General features: G+C 42.8%; 1 protein-coding gene across 8 annotated transcripts in view; it reads right to left on the bottom strand.

The window, feature by feature from the left end:
• HNRNPM (heterogeneous nuclear ribonucleoprotein M) overlaps nt 1–21,260 on the bottom strand; it is a 40,091-nt gene that overhangs the window by 8,596 nt on the left and 10,235 nt on the right. For 2 of the 8 annotated variants that reach the window (XM_047096422.1, XM_047096419.1), the window contains exons 3-12: nt 14,797–14,849; nt 13,877–13,884; nt 13,698–13,791; nt 12,174–12,365; nt 10,808–10,961; nt 9,938–9,987; nt 9,042–9,102; nt 5,964–6,065; nt 4,663–4,707; nt 4,127–4,204 (exon numbers count right to left, since the gene is read on the bottom strand). In XM_047096422.1, the coding sequence (XP_046952378.1) occupies nt 4,127–4,204; nt 4,663–4,707; nt 5,964–6,065; nt 9,042–9,102; nt 9,938–9,987; nt 10,808–10,961; nt 12,174–12,365; nt 13,698–13,791; nt 13,877–13,884; nt 14,797–14,849 (837 nt within the window). Of the gene's footprint in view, nt 1–569; nt 669–4,126; nt 4,205–4,662; nt 4,708–5,963; nt 6,066–9,041; nt 9,103–9,937; nt 9,988–10,807; nt 10,962–12,173; nt 12,366–13,697; nt 13,792–13,876; nt 13,885–14,796; nt 14,850–21,260 lie in introns of all 8 variants that reach the window. The other 6 variants (XM_047096420.1, XM_047096423.1, XM_047096417.1 and 3 more) reach the window with 6 other exon arrangements.

Raw genomic sequence — 21,260 nt, forward strand, 5'->3', positions numbered from 1 at the left:
ATGGACAATCTCTTTGCGTCATACTAACGAAGAACTAAGCTGACAGATTCTCAGAAACATCTAAACTCAAAACAGCAGGGAGGGGAGAGACACTCCGGGCAATGCAACCAAAACCGAAACCAAAGTTTCTCTGCACTTAGGCCCAATACTCCAGGCCTTCCAGCACCAGAACACTTCTCTAGTTCCCTGAGGCCTCTTGTAAAGGCACCAGCAATCACACCACACCATCCGCTAACTAGAGCACCATGGCACCCTGGACAAGGGGACGCACATCCCGCTCGGCAGGGCCTCAGAAGCCACTACCGCACTAGATAGCCAGTGCTGTGTAAATGCAGCAGCTTTAACTCCCTCGGCAAGCAAACACCTTATACCGATGCAGCCAAAGAAGCCATTTGAAAAGACTATAAAGGAAACTGGTGCTATTGATACGAATAAAAAATTCAAGGACCAAAAGCTTTTACCTAAGTCCAGAAAACAATGTTTTAAAAGACGATGGAAAGATAGCGGACTCTGCTTAAGAAAGAACCTCTGAGCTGAGCATGAGCCCCGCTCACGTGGGGCCTTCTTACCCATGCCTCTGCCATGGGGCTGTCCAGAGCTTCGAAACATTCCCATCTTGTTTCTGGCAAAGTCTCTCTCAAATCCTCCACCCAAGCCACGCTCCATCTCTGTGGAAGAAATCATTACCCTAGGCCTTTCCAGGAATCCCTCTGTGCTTTAGACATGAATAAAACAAATTACAGGCACACAGCAGCCAGCACCAAGTCAGCACGCTTACTTTTTCTAGGAGAAACTATCACTCATCCCTTATTCCTTACAAAGGTCCCCTCACCTCAAGTGAGTCCCTGCAAACCACCTACCTTCAATCCACCAAAGACTAACTGATGACTTTCGTTACAGTCACACGGTGGCTACACCAAGCCACTACAGCAATGGGCTGCATCCACGCTGTGTCACAGGAAGCAGCAGCTACAGCTCTCGGTTACTTCCCAAGCACCCCGCCCCACCCACAGCGTTCCGGGGGGCACCAGCAGTCCACGGAATCCGCCCAACAGCCTGCACACCTCTATCACCCTCCACCATCATGGCCCCTTTACAAAGAAACTAAGGCTCAAATGACTTAGTAACCTGACCAAGGCCACCTGCCTGCTATGGGATGAGGCAAAGGCTGGAACCTATAAGCCCAATGCAAAAACCCAAACTCTCCTAACACAAGCACATCCAAGGAGAATCCAGAAACATCCCTGCAGTATAACATGCCTTCTCCAGGATCAACTGGTCTCCTCTACACAAGGACACTGGTAACTTCATTACTTTTTTCTACATTCATAGCAAGAGTTACGTTTTGCAATGCCTTAAAAAAAACAAAACAAAACAAACAAAAAAAATAGGGGCACCTGGGTGGCTCAGTTGGTTAAGCATTCGACTTCGGCTCAGGTCATAATCTCACAGTTCATGAGTTCAAGGCCCGCATCGGGCTCTGTGCTGACAGCTCAGAGCCTGGAGCCTGCTTCGGATTCTGTGTCTCCCTCTCTCTCTGTCCTTCCCCCGCTCGCTCTCTCTCAAAAAAGGAATAAATGTTAAAAAAAAAAAAATTAAATTTAAAATAAAACAAAGGTCTTGGGGCTCCTGGGTGGCTCAGTCAGTTAAGCATCCAACTCCAGGTTTCAGCTCAGGTCGTGATCCCACAGTTCGTGAGATCGAGCCCTGCACCCAGCTCTGTGCTGACAGCATGGTGCCTGCTTAGGATTCTCCTCTCTCTCTCAAATAGATAAATGTTAAAAATTAAAAAAAAAAAAAAAAAAAAAAAAAAACCTAATTAATCTTGCTCCTTAGAAATCAGGCAAACAATCGCCTTCAATTGTGCAATTGCCAAAATTGGTTCTATGCAGCTCAAGCCCTTATACTTTCAATGAAATAAGTCTACTGAAGATGTGGAAGCAGGCTAGCACTACGAATTAGAAATGCCTCATTCAGCAATGGTAGACGTGCTATTCATAGTGTGAATAGACCCAACTGAAGGTCACAGGTTGGTGGCATGCCATCTGCTGAAAAGGTAACTAACTTGTGGGAGCTTGCATGTGGCAGGCATAGCAGAAGTCCCACACTGGCACCGTAACAGAGCTCTGCTGCACTCGTTTAATCCCTATGATAAGGGCATGAAGACGGCAGCACTCTGCCCCCTGGAGATAAGGAAGTCATGTGCAGGCAGTAATATGACAATGGCCTCAGAAGTCATCTTCCCACCTGTCAGCAGTCTCTGCAGTTCAGGGAACTCCCTGTGAATTACAATGTAATCCCCCCAAAATGGAAGTGTTTTCATTGTCAAATATTGCATCAAATCATTGTTTGGGATTTGGTTTTTTAATCTGTAATTCCTAAGCATCCCTTCTATTAGGACTTGACCTCTACTCTGACTGAGTAGAAATCAGAATCTCAGGGCCAGTCTGATATCAGCACCTGTGACCAGAACAGATGGATTATAGTCGCCAATTAAATATTAAACCCAAAACATCTTTATCAATTTCCCTCTGTGATTACGTTGACTCACTCAAATCCCAGAACACAGCTCAAGTGGAAGAAGTCCCTGTTCTCTGCTGTCGAGGATGACATGGAAGGACTGAGTATCTGTATGTGAGAACATCCAAGAGCACTGCATCTCAACACATCCTCCACTGTTGCTCCCCACGAGAATCTGCACTCGGAACCCTTTGATCACCAGGCTCAGAACTGTGGCTGCTGCCTTCCACCTGCCAGGTTACCAAGGACTTTGCCCACACAGCTCAGCACAGCCCCAGCTCACTTCCGTCCGTCCGTCCGCCTCTAAGTCACATCACTCCACTCCTCAGAGCAACAATGTTACCTCCTTCCTGAGGACTCATCTGTTTTGAGCAAACACTTTACCAAGCCAGACTCCTCCAACTCTTTTTATCAAAATTCCCATACACATTATGAACTATAGGCTGGCTTGAAAGCACCCTGCAAACTCAGGCCTTTGTCCCTTCATTCCTGACTACTGGTGAGGACTTCCCTACATCTTTTTACCATTATCTAGAACAAGACAACCCCATGGAGAAGGACAGTTTATTCATGAGAAATATCTTTCTTTCCAGTTTGATAGTTAGTAAGGTCCATCCTAGTAAGACTCTCAGTTGCTCTAATTCGATCTTCACATTAAATGATACTGCAGGTCAGAAAAGAAACATTTACATGCAAATCTTCAATGACCTTCCTCAGGGAAGTTTATGTGTATAAGGGAAGCATCATCCCCACAGGTGGGGGTAAAAGAGTCCACCAACCCCTAGAGAATTTCAGAAAGACAGACTGTGGGGCTTCTCAAGGCACACTCTGCAGGCCCACTGAGGAGGGGCTGACGCCCACACGGAAGGCAGTTCTGAAGGGCAGGATCCGCCAGATACCGGGACCCATCTCCCAATATCACTAGCCATGTGACCTTAGGCAAGTCACTCTCCGGGCCTCAGTTTCTGATGAAATGGTGATAAAAGTACCTACAAATCATGTGGTTCTTGCAAGGACTGAACAAAACACACGGTTACAATGATAACTAATACCACGGAATTTCTGTTAAGGGGTCGAAAGGGACAGTAGATCTGAAATACACCAAAATTCTCACTACGGAAATGCTGAGCTAAATCACTGTCTCTGCTCACAACTCCAAGTTCTCAGAGCAGATGCTCATGAACTGACGCAGTCCAGCACTCCAGGAGAGAGATGAACTTGATCAAAAACTCCAAAGAAACTAAAACTAATCCCTCACACTTGAAGATGATTTTAAAGTGTGCAAAACATAACCACAAATGTGTCTACAGGATGCCTGCTAGTGCTGGAGGCAATAAAAAAGCTCTAGAATTTTCTGGGTAATTACTGGGGAGATTCAGAACACAGTTCAGTGGCTAAGGGGATTAACACTTACCTACCAGCAAGTCTAGCTTCTGAAATACAAACTTATGATTTCAAATAAGGCAATTCAAAGACACTGGATTCATCAAGAAAAGTGGAAGGGGCAAATCTCATTCATTGAAAATGGGTGTGCTGCCTCACAGTCGCGCAGGAGACAACAACCAGCAGAGGGCAGGTGCACACAGGAAGGAAACCCAAGTCTTACCATTTATTCTGCCCATGTTCATCCCAGAGCCAAATCGACCCATGTTTTCCATACCGCCACCAAAAGGTCCCTCCATTCCTGCAAGAGATATCCACATTTGAGCACCATCCCAATGAGACCGCTTACACTCATCAGGAAAAGAAAGATGTTTTCGTGAGTTTCACTTTGGGTGTTTTCTGCCAGGAACTTCCTTACCAAGTGTAAGGACTTTGGGGGAAAAAATGCTAGTGCCCTTGCCTGGAAACCACCATCTTCAAAACGCTAATCTGATCCACCCCCTCAACAGACAAGTAAAAAGAGGCCCAGAGAGATGGAGTGATTTGCCCAAGGTCACAGAGCTAGTTAGTGAGAAAGCCAGACCAAAAGCCAAGATACCCACTAGGAAAGACTGACAGGTAAAATTAATTTCTAGACTCAAGCTTTTAGAAAACCGAAAGTGAGAATTCATGCAAGGCTTAAGGAAAAAGAAAGAGGAAAGGTGAGAGAAAACCATACCTAAAAGTGATTACATTTGTACTTCATTTTAAATCTCTTACCTCCCATTTTATTTATGCCAAATCCTATGCCTTCCATTCCCATTCCTTAAAAAGAAAAAGTCAATGCAAACTAAAATTATGTCAAAGTAGTAAGTAACGTTTGAACTTAAAAAGCACAGGAAATTCCAAACCATCAAATGAACAAAAAATATCCCTGATTAGGAGTATATTTTAGTTGTCAAGGAAAAGGGGGAAAGCGGTCCTACCATCTCCCCTGTCACACTATCACATTCCAAGAAACGTTAGTCTTTAACAAAATAATCACGTGACTCAAGATTCTGTTAAAACATACAGTTTTAACAACTACCCAAATCAGACCACGTTAAACATGATATATAACTAACCAGGTACAAAGTGGAGAGCACTTTTTTATAAGCTTATTTTAGGGAACATAAGTAGATTTAAAAACCCCTTTCAAAGATAAAATTCTCTAAATAAAAAGCAGTTCCTAAAAACACCAGACTTTCTTCTTAGGTGTTAGGGGAGTGGCCATCAGACTAGTAGGGCCAGCTGAGGTGATGGCTGAGGGTGCTGAGGTCAGCCCAGAGTTTAATCTGGGAGGGAGACAAGGGATATGCAGAACTGACAGAAGTGGAGTGAAGGGGCATCCAGGCTGCAATTCAAAGGATTTCAAGAAAGACAGCCGTTAAGTCTGTGGTCATAAAAATGAAATCGTTCTAAATAGTATATAAACACCTCATTGCACAGAATGAGAATGCTGAACAGCAAAATTTAAAGTATATTCTCCACAAAGTTTTTATTCATTAGCTATTTATCATCTTGAACAAAGACAACACTCAACACTATGTCTTTGTGGCCTGTGACAGCTATGCTGTCATGCAATGAGACCCTCCTGTGCTTTTTTGTATCCGCCAATGCCCCCACCTCTACAAGCCATTATCACCATCAGGCAAGAGCCTAAGGGTGTCTGGGTAACAGACTGCGGCAGTGCTGTAGTCCCACGGTCAGGGGATCTACAGTGTGTCACTAACTGATAATGTGACCTTGAGCAAGACCAACTCTCTGGCCTGCCTCCTTTTAATCGAATAGCGAACAGCGTAACTACCTCAGCTCAGAAGGTCATGCAAGGACAAAATGCAAAAGTATAACTTTAGAAAAGAGGATTCAATTCAGTAAAAACACAAAATACTGCTTTTATCAAAATGAATGAGAGAGGAGTAAGGAAGAAATTCTGCCCCAATTAAATCTTTATTCCATTTGAAGCACTCAACATCCAATTATCCCAATAATTTGAAAAACTAACTTCCCCAGAAATCTCCAAAGCACACTGTAGTTCTCACCTGCGGGTCCTATGTTTCCCATGCCAATGCCTTTATTCAGGTGATTGGCATCGATCGGCTGTCCTCCTGGGCCCAACCCCATGCCAATACCACCAAGCCCATCTGAAAGGAAAAGAGAAAGTCGGAAGTGTAGATTCCACTTAGAAAACCATGACCTTCCAAAGCAAAAAGAGTCTTTGTTTATACTGTGTTGTAAATGTCACACTCCATTCCAATCCACCCACCTCCAAGAGCAAACCCAGGGCTTTTGGGAGCTATCCCTTTCAAGGCGTAACTTTTCATATGCAATTGCAGATTAGAGTTTGTGCTATGTATAAAACAAAAGCAACTGGAAATTACAGAGAATTATGAACAACTCAAATGTAAGAATCACAGACACTTATTCATTTCCCCAAATCTCAAATTGAGAAATGTTTAATTAAAACAGGCAATTAAGGGGACACCTGGGTGGCTCAGTCAGTTAAGCGTCTGACTTTTAGCTCAGGTCATAATCCCACGGTTTTTGAGTTTGAGCCCCAAATCAGGCTCTCTGCTGTCAGCATGGAGCCCGCTTCAGATCCTCTGTCTCCCCTTCTCTCTGTCCCTCCCCCTCTCATGCTCTCTCTCAAATAAACATTTTTTAAAAGGTTAAAAAGGAGGGGCACCTGGGTGGCTCAGCCGGTTAAGCATCCGACTCTTGGTTTCAGCTCAGGTCTTGGTCTCAACATTTCATGGGTTCGAGCCCTGCATCAGGCTCCGTGCTGACAGTGCAGAGCCTGCTTGGGATTCTCTCCCTCCCTCTCTGCCTGTCCCCTGCTTGCTCTCTCCCAAAATGAATAAACTTAAACAAATAAATAAGGCAATTAAGGACATCGGGTGGCCAGCAGTACAAATGTGCCCAATCACCACCTCACAACCTGGTAGCCCAAAGGACTTTCCCCAAGAAAAAACCATGGAACAAACCAGCCAGTTAATACACTGGGCATACACTATTCTGACTCTACAGGTGGTTGTAGCAACAATGAAACTACTGTTCTCTTCTGCCCAGAAAGCTTCCTAACCTGTGGATCAATACCCAGTCCGCTCTCAACTCCATGCCCACACACACAAGCAGGGACGTAAGAATACAGACTGGTCTCAAAAGAGCGAACAAGACCAGACAGTGCAAGACACCTGCGATGCTCTGAGCGACCCTGGCCTGACGCTTAAACCAAGACCAGGTTTTAAATGGTAACCAAGTTCATTAAAAGTAATAATAATACCTTAAAAAGAACCTTGATGCCAGTTCCCAGATATTTAATCTGTTTTAACAGACTAGTGTTTTTAAATTGCATAGAAACAGCAAGCGAGAGATCACCAAGGTTACTTACTCCCTAAGGCACTGAAGATTTTGAAGTCAACCCTCTGAAGTGTGCTGGGAGACCAAGAGTCATGGATAATGGGCTCCCTGGGGCCCAATGTGTGCCAGCCAAGGCTCTCAAACAGCCCTCATCCCACTTCCTCTAGGCACAAACGTCAGTAAGAGCCATCACTCTGATCCTGAGTGATCATGGCAAGTGACCACATTGATTAGGGCAAGGATATGTGGTACTTCTCTAAAAAATATTAAATTTTGGGGGCGCCTGGGTGGCTCAGTCGGTTAAGCGGCTGACTTCGGCTCAGGTCATGATCTCGCGGTCCGTGAGTTCGAGCCCCGCGTCGGGCTCTGTGCTGACAGCTCGGAGCCTGGAGCCTGTTTCAGATTCTGTGTCTCCCTCTCTCTCTGACCGTCCCCCATTCATGCTCTCTGTCTCAAAAATAAATAAACGTTTAAAAAAATATATATATTAAATTTTCAACTAAGCCATCTATTCTTGAAGCCTCTGACCTCCCCTCGAAATCTGCCTCATTTATGCTTCCAATAATGTTAAACCACAAAGGCACTCCTGCTAGTGTTCTTGTCTAGGCTCTCATTCAATCCATCTGATGCTGGGCCTTAGGCCTGAGTCCCCACTCCAGACCAGAGACACTCCCTGGCCCTCCAAACAGACACCCACCCCAACTGCCTCATCTGCTAGGAAGTTCTCCCAACATAGCACAAGCAAGCCCCTCCCCTCCCACGGCCACCTAACTCCCATGCTTCCTACGGACTCCCCAGCCCTTCTTGCTGCTGGAGGCCAGCACTCTCACTGCTGCCTATGCCCAGGCTCCACACAGCCCTGTGGGCTTGTCAGAAAGAGGGCCTAAGGCTTCACTAATATGCACCACTTCCATCTTCGAGGTGACTGGTCACCTAGTCTTCCCTGTCACGGGAAAGACTTTCACCTGGATGTTTCACGTGACCCCATATAAAAATATGGATCACCGTACTTCGCATAAGATGCCCCCATTCAAAGTGTACAGTTCAGTGATTTTTCGTACATACAACTATCACCATCATCTAATTCCAAAACACTGTCATCACCCCAAAAACAACTCTCCACTTACCCCTCTCCCCTGGCAACCACTAATCTACTTTCTGTAGGTGGATTTGTCTTTTTTTGGACATTTCCTACAGATGGAATCAAGGTGCATCCACGCCGTGGCAGGTATCAGTACTTGGTTCCTTTTTAGGGCTGAGTAATGCTCCATCATATAAATTTACCACTTCTATCCATTTACCAACTGAAATCACGGTGCTAGGAACACCCACGTGAATGTTTATGGAGACACAGTTTTCAGTTCTTCGATGTATACCTAAGGGTGGAACCACACTGAGCCATACCGTGCTAACCAATCTCTTCTGATCCCACGGGCAACCTGATTTTAATTCCTTTCCAGTTTCTGGTTCTTCCTTCCACAGGACACTTTCAAAAACACCCAACTACATCCTAGAGGATGTAGTCTGCCTCACCACAGAGTAATCCTAACCACCCTTCCTAAGTTGTGAATCTCTCTGCTCGTATTTCACCCTGAAGAATCTACAGGGGGAAAAAAAATTACCACAAACCCCTTTTTGAACCTTTCCCTCAAGAATGATGAAGAGCACTGCAGAATCACATGGCGCAAGCTCAAGGGTAAGTGTAGTTCTCCGGTCAGTACTGATCAAATTCAAAAACTAAGCCATACGGAGACACTTACGGGGAAGTTGCTGTGGACGCTCAGGAGGGAAAAAATCTCCCTTTGGTAAGGCCCTCTCATCCTGAAAGAGAAAGTGAGTAAATCTCAGTATTAAAGCACAGCTTACAACAACAACAGATGGAAACAACTCCCAATGACAGAGGACTAGCTAAATTATGATCCACCCATGCCACGAAATAACATACAAGTACAAAAAGAAATACACAGAGTACTTGCACCCTTATGTAAAAAGAAGGACAAAAATATGCATCCACGTTACTAGGGGGGATGAAAGGGACCTGGGCACAAAGTAAGGGAAAGACTCTCACGCTGTATCTTCATGCTTTTTAAGCCATGTAAAGCAATAATCTATTCAAAAAACTAAAGTGAATGCTTAAAGTAGCTAAAATATCCCTTTACAGTTCCCTTTATTTTCTTCTTGAATCTGAGCCCTCACCAGATTGCCCTCAGCATATTCTAGTCGTGCTTGTATTAATTCACTATTATCCTGGCACGGCCAAAGCAGGGATAATGTTTATAATGAAGCGCTTCAACAGAACCTGAAAGGCTGTGTGAATCAAAGACTTACAGTCACAACAGATAAAATGCTAAACATTATAATGAGACACCCTGAAGAGTAGAACCCCATGTACATAACCGATCTTTGAACTTGATCACTTGCTTGAGCAGGATACTCAACTGATCTCCTGACCATGTCAGTTAACAGGCAACTGTGCAAAAGGGAAATATATCTGAAGAGCTATGTTTCTGCCATAAATTTGCTCAACATACTGCAACTTTTTTAACTTAGACTGATCCATAAATATAGTATAATAGCTATATACACTCTTAATATTCCCATGTTATTGCTAGACTTATTTGAATATATCATGGAGAAAGAGATCCTATTAACTTACCATTTTCACGTGCATTGGTCTATCAAATAGCAGTTGACCATTAAACATAGCTGATATTCCAATTAAGGCTATTTCTCGCAATTCTAAAAACATGCACAGGAGAGAAATACAGAAGAGAAAAATGCTCCAACTGCTACCAGCCCCTCTAAGTAGTGAATTTATGAGCAATTTTGGTTCTTCATTAAACTTTTAAAATCTTTGTTTCTACATTAACCATAAAAGCAACAATAAATAAAGCTCAAGGGACGGGGAAGTAAGTGTCAGCTTACTCCTTAGGTGTAGAGCTCCACTCACATAACCCCACACTTCTCACTAAACCATCCTCTTCGGTCCTGGCATCAGTTTTTTGTATGAGTCCAATGGGCCAAGTACCATATATTTTTTTAAGTACCACGTTTTCTGGGTAAGATACACAGTAAAAGTCTTGTCCAAGTTTAATGACTGTGTTCATGTGTGGCATTCTCCGCTGTGACTACAAAGATAAAACTCCAGGGTAACCAGCTTAGGATCAGAGAGAGAAGTATTTCTAGAATGATGTCAATCCATTGGAGAAATACAGCCAAGGACTTATACGTGAAATAACAACCGAATTTCTCTCCAGTGGCGTATTCTTTAGACTTCTCCCTTCAAACCAGACTCTAAAAAGAGAACACTGGAAAAGACCACTCACGGGCATGTGCCTATTTTCTATTTATGCAGTACTGAATCAATTCCATCACAGACAACTTTTACATTCCACAGTAATGCAATCCCTATGGTCATTTGGGAAATACACACACAGTTACCACTTTCTCCCCAAAAACCTGTGTTATTCATGCAATATTTAAGGCCAAACTGTTCACCAAGAGTTGAATTCTGATAAAAGGATACATATAGCTTGCACAGCTTCAATGGACTGTTCAAAAGTAACAGTGCCTATTCCACGACTTTTTCCATCTTTATCCTCAAGAATGTCTGCTCGGACCACCACACCAGCCATACTAAAAACTTCCTTCAGCTTCTTCCAGCCAACTTTATAATCCAGCTAATCAAGAGAAAGGAGAGAAAAATCTCAATGTAGACATCTCAAGAAAAAACATTTTGAACACTAACATATTGAGCACAATATGCTCTGGTTGGAAACAAACATTTAAAAATAACGTCACAGGGGTGCCTGGGTGGCTCAGTCAGTTAAGCGTCCAACTTCAGCTCAGGTCATGATCTCATAGTTTGTGAGTTCGAGCCCCACATCGGACTCTGTGCTGACAGCTTAGAGCCTGGAGCCTGCTTCAAATTCTGTGTCTCCCTCTCTCTCCGCTCCTCCCCCCCCTCATGCTCTGTCTCCCTCTCTCCTTCGAAAGTAAAAACATCTAAAAAAAATTATTTTATTTTATTATTTTATTTTAAATAATGTCACAGGAGCGCCTGGGTGGCTCAGTCAGTTGAGGGTCGACTCTTGATATCGGCTCAGGTCATGATCCCCACGATCATGGGATCGAGCCCCTTTGCTGAGCATGGAGCCTGTTTGAGATTCTCTGTCCTTCTGCCCCTCTCCCCTGCTCGTGCTCGCTCACACTCTCTCTCTCTCTCTCTCTCTCTCTCTCAAAAATAAATAATTAATTAAATACAATAAATAAATAAATAAATATAATGTCACAAGGACTTATCCCACCACAGTAGAATTTTTCAGATACAATTATGAAGCCTGGCCTTAACTGCTAGTCACTGTCTCTTTTCTCCGGAAGAACAGGTTAAGTCACCTCATGCCTTTCAAATTAATGCTTACTCTGAACCCCCCCCCAAAAAAAAAAAAAAAATTTTTTGTTCCCCAGCTAAAGTTTACCATCATCCTTCCCAATGCATTTTTCTTTAAAAATATTTCCCTTTGCCAATGGCAAAGGCATTATCTTTCATCCCAAACACAAGAGGAGGGATGGAATGTCAGCTTGGTTCATATACTTTTTTGGCCTGCACCCGCAGGGAATGCAGACTCAGCTGCCACTTTTATAATCAGCAAAAGCCAGTGAACATGACCCCAGTGGGACCATGGTCAAGCCTGTGACTGATCACTACAGGGTCACTGTGGGACAAAGCCCAACTTCAAAGTTGTTTGTTTTTTAAACAGAAGAAGAAGAAGACAGCATAACCCTCTTTTCAATTGTTCTTCTCAAATATCAGAACTACTTTTATAACATATTAACAAAACTATCATAAAGTTCTGACTTTTCCACCTTAGACAATGTTTCCGTTTACTTACATTTGCTACAAATACTGTGCTTCCAAGTCTTCCAGCCTGTAATGCATGGATAATCTCATTTGGGATGTTAGGATTATTTAGGATACTGGGTGGGATATTAATCATTCCTGGGCCACCTGGTCCCATACCCATCCCACCAGTCGTAGCCATCACCTTTTGCATTGCTCTCCTGGCATGTTCACCATCAGGATCCTAAAACAAGCACAAAAGTGTTACATTTAACTGACCCAGTGACAACTAAGACCATGATCTCACAAAAAGTGATATTCCCAAAACTCCAGAGATTGAGAGGTTGTTTGGAAAAGTATTTCTTGAAATCTATAACAAGAAATTCAAACGAACTCAACCATCAGGTTAGAAGAATTCCAGCCAAAGGAACGAGGCCAAAAGGAAAGGTGTCAAATTTAGCTATCAATTGAACTGAGTGGCAGATGACAAGATTAGTTGATAGAACACAGAACACTTCCAGACTGAAATAAGATCTTCACAGGCTTGGTATAGTTGAATCTCACTAATTTCCAATGGGGTTCTGTTAATTTCTGTTAACCCCATCAGTGATTGTTCCAAAAGTTTGAAAACGCAGTTCTAGATCACCGAGGTACTCCATCCTTCATGTTATGCAGGCGTCTGACTCGTGTAAGGTCTGGACAGGTGTATGACTCTGGCATTGACACTAGTCTTGAACTCTTTGCCCTTTCATGTGTCTCTTCAGCCCAAAGAAACCTTAGCCCCTACTGTGCTCTACTCTCTGAGCTCTGAATATATTAATCTTCCTCTAAGAAGGAAAGGTAAAAATAAGGGAGGGATTTAATCATAAAAACTTCCCGCTTTCTCAAGGGAGAGAAGGTATCTGGTTTGGATTAAATACCAAAGTGGATCTGAGTAATGATAAACTTGCTTTAAAAAAGAAAAAAGGGGGCGCCTGGGTGGCGCAGTCGGTTGAGCGTCCGACTTCAGCCAGGTCACGATCTCGCGGTCCGTGAGTTCGAGCCCCGCGTCAGGCTCTGGGCTGATGGCTCAGAGCCTGGAGCCTGTTTCCCATTCTGTGTCTCCCTCTCTCTCTGCCCCTCCCCCGTTCATGCTCTGTTTCTCTCTGTCCCAAAAATAAATAAACGTTGAAAAAAAAAAAATTTTTAAAAAGAAAAAAGGTGGGCTAAGAAATAGGGTTCAGGCTGGGTAAAACTTCAGGTGTAGAATCCCTTAACACACACACATACACACCCACAAACACATACACCAACCAGGGGCTCAGTCCAAGTGCCCCTGATCAATAAAACAAGGTAGGCTGGTCTAAGACAAATCACAGACATCGGGAAGACAGCAGTTGCTCAGGACGTGCTCCATCATTATTCCAAGTTCCTACAGGAGTTGACTGCTGAAGCCTGTGACTGGCCCTCTTCATTAAAAACAACAGGTTGGTCTGCTCCGTAAAATGTAGTCAAGGATTATTTTTGTCTTTTCCTAACTCCAAACGGGGACAACTCGACAATTATAAATGATATCCACATTGTTTCAAGAGCTTACTTCTTTGACTTTCAGTGGTCTTCCACTCAGACTATGCTTGTTTAGAACTTCCGCAGCTTTTTTCATGCTTTCTTCCATCTTGAATTCAACAACGCTATGAAGAGCCAAAAGGAGATGAGTGAAACCGGTCCTACGACTGAGAAGGCTCAATTGCCAATAAGTAACTAGACAATACTTACGCACATCCCTTTGGAGGAAGCCACAGACCAGTCAGAAGAGCAAGGAAAGAGGAGAAAAAAAGAAAAACATAGTAAATACCAGTGACAGTTATATAAATTAAAAATACGATTTATATAACAAGGTTAGTTTTTATATCAACCCTTCTAAGGGGAAGCTCACAGGAATGACTCGCCTAGCCTTCCTTATTAAAAGCTGTGCTCCTTGTTACCTCCTCTGCCTGCACATTACCAGCATTGCACTATAGCTGCTGAAGTTGTAATAAGCAGACCTAAATTCAGGTTCTCCAAGAAATCACACAAACTTTAGATCTGCTTCTCTCTGTACTCAAATCAATTCCTTATCATACTCCTCCTAAATCCATCCCTTCCGTAAATTAAAGCTCATCCTTTTGATTATTCTAAGCCATTCTATTGCGCGACAAAATAATTTAATTTTCTCTTTAAACTAGGCCAATTTTAAACATTCAGGTTTTAATAATTGTTTTACAATTTACTGGCACAAAGGCAACTTTTCGGAATCTTTGGTTCACACAACTTTCAAATTCAGCAAACGACCAAGAGTAACATTTTCTAGACAAGAACACACGTTTTACATTAATATACCACCGCTAAAATTCCATGCATAATTCACACACAGCCAATTCCTCTGTTAACAAAGAGACAATGCTGCTATTGGTCCCCAGTTATCCAAATTGGGCATCCAAACAGAATACCAAAAAGCTCTTTGGCCAGCCATTTGGAAAAGCGGGACTCCCGTTTGCAAATCCCCTCCCACCCCACTCAAATGTTTGGCAAAAATCAAACATAGCTACTATAACATGAGCACTCACTGCCTTCCTGATTTCATTCGATTCCACGCCACCATACAGTTACATTTTTCAAGTAGTAAATCCACAGAAGAAATTCTCTCAGACACTTACCCTTGACTTTCCTTCAGCGTCCATTAAGAGCTCCACGTATGTTACCTCACCAACTACAAATCAGTTTCCAGACGACACATAAACCAAGGGAGAAAAGCCAAGAAAACAATGGGAATTTAGAACAATCATCAGCAACCTTGTATGGAGCCTCTGCCTTATAAGAAAGCCCAGAAACACTCCATATTCTCTAAACCACCAAACTAGGCATTACAGGTGTGCAGTAAAAGTAGGTGAGACTCGTTAACAATTATGTCCTTGATTTTCCTCCCACCACAAACAAGCTATTTCCACAGATTTCCGTATCAATTTCCCTGTCTGAAATACTCATTCATGACTAGAGGCAATCCAAATCTATAGGAAAGGAGTCTGCGTGATTCACTTTTTTGGGGAAAGGAGGAAAACAGTTTTGCACGTACACTCTTACTGGTGAAAGCAGGTAAACAGCACACAGGCCGCAATGCCACTGAACTGAGCTCAACTGCTAAATCCAAGGATGTGCACGCACACATGCCCAAAGGGGCGGCTACAGGAGTGCACAAAGCCCTGCGTTCAAGAGGGCCACGTGCATAGTTTAATGCTGCTGTTATCACAAAATTCTTAGTTTTTTAACGAGGCACCTCGCGTTTTCATTTTGCACGGGGCCCCACAAAATCTGTAGCTGGTCCTGCGCACAGCACTAGGCTCCATAATGGTCAGAAGGAGGATGTTCGAGTATCCGACCGCAAAACCAGAGCAGCATCTGGATTCTCTTCGGTGAGTTAAGGCAGGCTTTTATTCCTCCTGCTTTTTCAACCTTCCCATTGAAAGACAAAGATAAATGCGAATCCAGAGCTCAGTTTGCAACTGACAGTTAAGACACAGGATTCTAATCTACACAAAGGTGGGGAAGGGGTTAAAAATGAAGCATTTCAAAAGGTTCCACAGATTTTCCTCAAGGTTTGGATTGCCAATTCATGACCACCATGACCAGATGTTAGAACCCATCAAGACGACAACCACCAAAATGGCTGCTGAACTTGAAGATGGCACAAGAACAACAGAAATTTGAAGTGTTAACTTGGAGAAAACACCTCTCAGCAGGCTCTCCAAAGTCAAGCAAGCGGTTCTGTACTCAGGAATATCCTTTTTGAAAAAGGATTATCTTTATGATAGTAAAGCCTTCTCCAATTCAGTGTTCAAGTTTGGTTTAACAGTACAAGGGTAAACGTAAGCCTCTTAATGGCCTTGACAAGTCCTGCCTATTCTAATTCATTTGTCCAAAGGAAATTAAAATTATAAGGAATTTAAAATACATCAAGGAATGATGTGAATGTAAAGTAGGATAAAATTACTTCTAAAAATTAACAATTTGAAGGGAGTATTTATTAGCAATATACTTGCATGGCAGTTGACAACAAGAAGGCCAAGTGTTCAAAGTCACCTCCCCTTGTCTTTTTTTGGTACGTTACAGAACCAGACCAGCACTGTGCACAAAACAGGAAGGAGAATCAGTGCAAAGAACGAAGAGTGGAAATAGGGGCTGGTGTAATTTAACTTTTGGAGTATGTACTCCTGTGGGGCAAACTGAAAATGATCAGCCAAGGGACAGTCATACAAATTGGCTTTATTTCACCCTTACAAAGGAAAGCAATTACAAAAAAATTGTGGCCATATTCCTGAGGCCATGTTTTTAAACAGCCATTCATTTCAACAGCAGCAGCCATTTGAGGACCAACAGCCTTTATCTCCACTTTGATGAAAATGCCAAATAGTGTCAAGACGGTGAAGAGACCTCAAATTTATTTTCTACAAGCGGGGACTACCACCTAGTGACCTTAAAAATAAATAATCACAATCTCTAACTCAAGACAACTATGTTGTCAGAATCCAAATACTGTTGCGTTTGATAAGTTTCTAGTCCGTGTCCATAAAGACACTTTATCAAAACTGTCACTGCATCCTAGAAACCAAGTCCAAACCAAACTTTTTTCCAAAAAGCCAGGTTCAGAAATTAGGGCTTTGCCCACTTCACATTCTAGTGATGGCACACATCCAACTTCAATCCTTAGCACCAAAACTTTGTTTAAAATGTCCTTTCTTATTTTTCCCCCCAAATGGTATAGTTGTTCAGTAAAAACAAAAAATTACATTAAAAAAACCCTCCACTCTATCCGTTTAGCCATAGATTAGGAAGTCATTGTGGCTCTAGCACGAGTAGTGCTGTTCCTGAGGACCGTTAATAATAACCGTGTCCCTCGTCAATTCCCAATGTCTCCCCTGAGAGACTGCCTTAATTCAGAGATGTAAGCAAATCAGTATACAAGATATGCAACAGGTGCTAGTTCGTACTTCCCTAGAGGAAGATCTAACGAAGACCACCTCCCTTTTCAGTTCTACAGGATTAAAACAAAAACCTGTTCAGTCAGAACAACTAGCAACAAAACTCTGAAGGTAAAATCTGCCAACCATGCATAGTCTGCTCGCAGCCAATGAAACTACGTTTAAGAAAGCAAATCCACCACAGCAGAGGAGCTAGGACTGAGAGGCAGAGGTAACAAATTGGCAGTAAGTAGCAAGTCTCTCTGAAATGGAACTCGCAGGTACTGATGAAAAATACAGTTGTTGCTCTCCCTTCCTGAACATGGATGGAATCCATGGAATCTCAAGAGGAGGTGCTAGGAAATCCTTCTGAGCTTTAAACATCAAAACATCTATATGAAAAAACTAAGACTTCGAAAAATCTGACAAACGTTATCACCTACCTTTAGTTTAAAATGCTCCAAGTCACCTTTAACCAACATTTACACGGATTATTAAAAACATTGCCTCAAGAATAAAACACATCATGAAGATAAGAAGAGTGAACACGCAACCCAAAATGAAGTCAGGAAGTCCCTAGGAGCTACTGTGATTTAACACTCCCGCACATATTTTTATCACCAGGAGTATTTGTTTCTGTGTTCTCATTTACTCTGAAACTGACCCCCCCCCTCCAAAAAAAGATGACGTATGGAGGCCAAAACTTCACTGAAGAGAATTCACATGTGAAAAGGCCTATAATTTAAAAGATGGGGTTGGAGGGGGAAGGCTCAAAAGTAGGGCATGTTATCAAACGCATTCCCCTCAACACATTCAACTCTCAGCGGGCTGCTCTCACAGAGGGGTGCACGGAACAAATGAGTATTTTAACTGGAAAGCTTGTATCTTTAATACACAGACAACATGCAACGTGGCAAACTAATTATTCTACACAATGTCTACTTAATTTAATGGACAAACTGGATACTTATGGAGCCCGTTCTTGCTACTTTCATAGCAAAAGCTGAAGACCACTACTTCTCTAACTAAACCAAAACCTACCAAGTAAGCTAAGGCAGGCTACACTGTCCAGGTTCAACCCGAGTACCCCCAGATAGAGATGCTTTAGCATAATTCTTTAAAAAATGCAGGCTGAATTTCCAAAACAGGAAAACACAAAGGAACAAAAGGACTGGATATGGATTTTTACTTAAAGTGAAAATAAAGTTCGGCTCCATAAATCCACAACACAGGTTGTCTTCAAGGGCCAAGGGAGACTTTCTTCTGGACTACCCTTGCCCTCTGGGCCTCAGTTTTCTGTCAGCTGGAATCTGAAATTTACTCAGAGTGATACATTAAATGAGGACAGGATTAAGTGCTTAAAGAAATCCTTGCTTACACAGGTCAACCTGACTGCTGATAAACTTGGGATTGATTGAGAGTAAACTCCATCATGGACTTTCCTTTATTCCTCCAACTGTGCTGTTTACTCAGGGCAGGTCCAACTCAGGCCTGTCTGGTTACAACCGCCCCACCTCGTTGTGCCAACTACCTGGTCAGGCCAGGAGAACAAGAACAAGCAGCCCAATAACCAATAAGGAGCTTTATTCATCCACACAGGACTTCCCAGTAACGTAGCACAACACCAAGTGTAAATTCCCAAGAGCACCGTTTTTCACCCAGTCCTTAAGGTCAAACACCTGCAATGTGATTCCAATCTGTCAAGGGGTGAAAACTGGGTGACTGGGACCTGGTGTGACAATCGCCAATTCAAATTTCCTATTACCCTGACTCTCAATTTGGTTTCAATCCAGCAACTCTTTGGTGTTCACAGCAGCCATTTATTTGTTCCATGTAATATCTCTGTTAAAAATAAACACGGTCAAGAGAAAGGACAATAGAAACCTTTCCTTTGTTCCATCAGGACACTTAGAACAGGAAGAGGAAAGTTCAGCGTTCAATTCTATGGGCTGTGAAAACTGTTGAAGCCACATCCCTGACCAATATAGGGGGATGGGGATGGGGATGGGGATGGGGATGGGTGGGTAGTGAGCAAAAAGGCAGCCCGACTCAGGACAAAACAAGCTTTCCATGCAGCATTTTCTCTTTAAACTCAGTGATGCTGATTTCATGATCGTGTCACCAAACAGCTGGGCACCAAACAAGCTTTGTGACCCCATCCAGGGGAAAAAGGCAAAGTGACCAATTCACAGAATACACGTGTCATTCATAGGATGTCCTAGAATGTTGCCAAATGCTAAAACTTAAGACGGACAACATACGCCCGGTGGCCATGTAAGGGGGTAAAGATCAGGAATCACGGAGGGGTACAAGAGGCAATCTCAGGCATGATTAGCCTTAGAAAAGCTCTGGTCATGCCACTTTAAAGCATCTAGTTTAGTTCTGAGAGGCGGCAATTAGACAGTGTTGCAGTGACAGGACATTTCCCAGACCTTTCAGTTGAAGACAACTCATGAAGCTTATTCCACTGGTTTCCTGAAACAGCAAAACTCTTAAGAGGCAGACCAATAAAAAGCGTCTGGGTTATAACAAGCCAGGTCTCTGCAGCTGGTCCACTCTGGAGATTACCTGGAGACTGACGCTTTTAGGGTGCTAACTGTCCCTAGCTGCGGCAACAGGCCTTCAAAAAATAAAAACTTACTTGCAACAGGTTTCAAGTAAATACTACAGATTTCAAATAACCACCTACACATGTTTTCAGCATACCAAGAAACGAATAAAACTGTAATTTTAAATCTCATAATGAAAATAAGAACATTTTTAAGGAGGCCTATGTACGTGAACAGTAAACTTCAGACTTCCCATGCTGAACAGAAGCATTACCATAAAAAATTACCTTTCTCTTATGAATTCCCTTTACCCACAATACAATACTGCAAATAACTGAAACAGAAAAATAATTAATTTAACCTATACAGGGGAGCTCTAAACAAGAACATTTTAAGATTTGTTTAAAATAACTGATTTACTGCACACCTGTAATTCTAAGTTACACCACCAAAAAAATACACTGAAAGGGCTGAGCCAGGGCATTCATAGCAGTATGCCAGGGGAATATGAGAACCAGTTTGGAAGTATCCGAATAAACCACCAGGCTGGCCCCACACTTAATACAGTGCAAAATAGGAAATTGAGGTGAACTGCTTCTACATCCAGAAACGTCATGGCTGCTGCTGCTACCAGCTTTAAGGCTTCCAAAACTGAATTACTGAATGGTAAAGCAGTAAAAATGTCACCTACTTTATCCATCATGTCCCAAAACTGGTTCACACACTCCTAAAAATAAAAAATAATTTGGCCTGCAATCTCTTACAAAATTCTAACAATTGCGTTTTCAAAGCCACATTCCTGGTTCTTGGAACTACTATACCTTATTATCAATGGAAGTAGCAATTCAGCGGTTCAACCAAATCACAAAAACACAAATTTGGGAGTTATTCCAAAAACTAATTCGAATGAGACCCAACTGTACTGTACAGAAATTCTAAGCTTGTATTGAAGCAGCAGTCCCAAAAACCAAGAACACTGCATCTGGGATGCCACAGGACACGCCCTTCAGACAAAAAGAAGAAACTTCACTCTTGCCCTAGGAGCATTGGCAGGAATGATTTGGCTGATCGAGGCAGGAAAACAAATCTCACACCGAAACATTTCTCCATCCGTGTTCTCTGGAGAACTACTACACGGGAGCAGCCTACGTGACTGTACAGAGAAGTTCACGGTGCCTAGTGCTTCTGGCGTCATGGATGGGACAATGACGGCAGTGGGCCAGTCATAATTTCAAAACCCGATGCTGGGAGCACCAGTACACATACCAGAATGGCCTATCCAAGTGGCATCTCTGCCACTGAAATGTTAATCATTGGACAATTCAAACTTGCATCTCTTTTCGTTATGAATGCTCCAGAAAACCAGTAACTTTCAGTCCTTCAAAAAGACTCCATTTAAGGGTAATTTGATTCTAGTTTCCCTTGGGGGAGACCTCAAGGCATCAGACAAATTGTTCTCTATCAATAGTTTTGTCTCAACCAGGGCTGAGCAATCTCTTCAGCCCTGAGTGCCACCAGCAGGGCCAAGAATCAGGAAAGAAAGAAGACAAAAGCAGAACAAGAATGTGAAAAGGAAGAGGATCCGTATGGTGTGCACAGGGGGTGAGGCAGAGGACC

The sequence above is a fragment of the Lynx rufus genome, unplaced genomic scaffold, assembly GCF_022079265.1.
Source record: "Lynx rufus isolate CCGP_SWC_20201006 ecotype Redwood Valley unplaced genomic scaffold, mLynRuf1.p SCAF_4, whole genome shotgun sequence".
Taxonomy (NCBI): domain Eukaryota; kingdom Metazoa; phylum Chordata; class Mammalia; order Carnivora; family Felidae; genus Lynx; species Lynx rufus.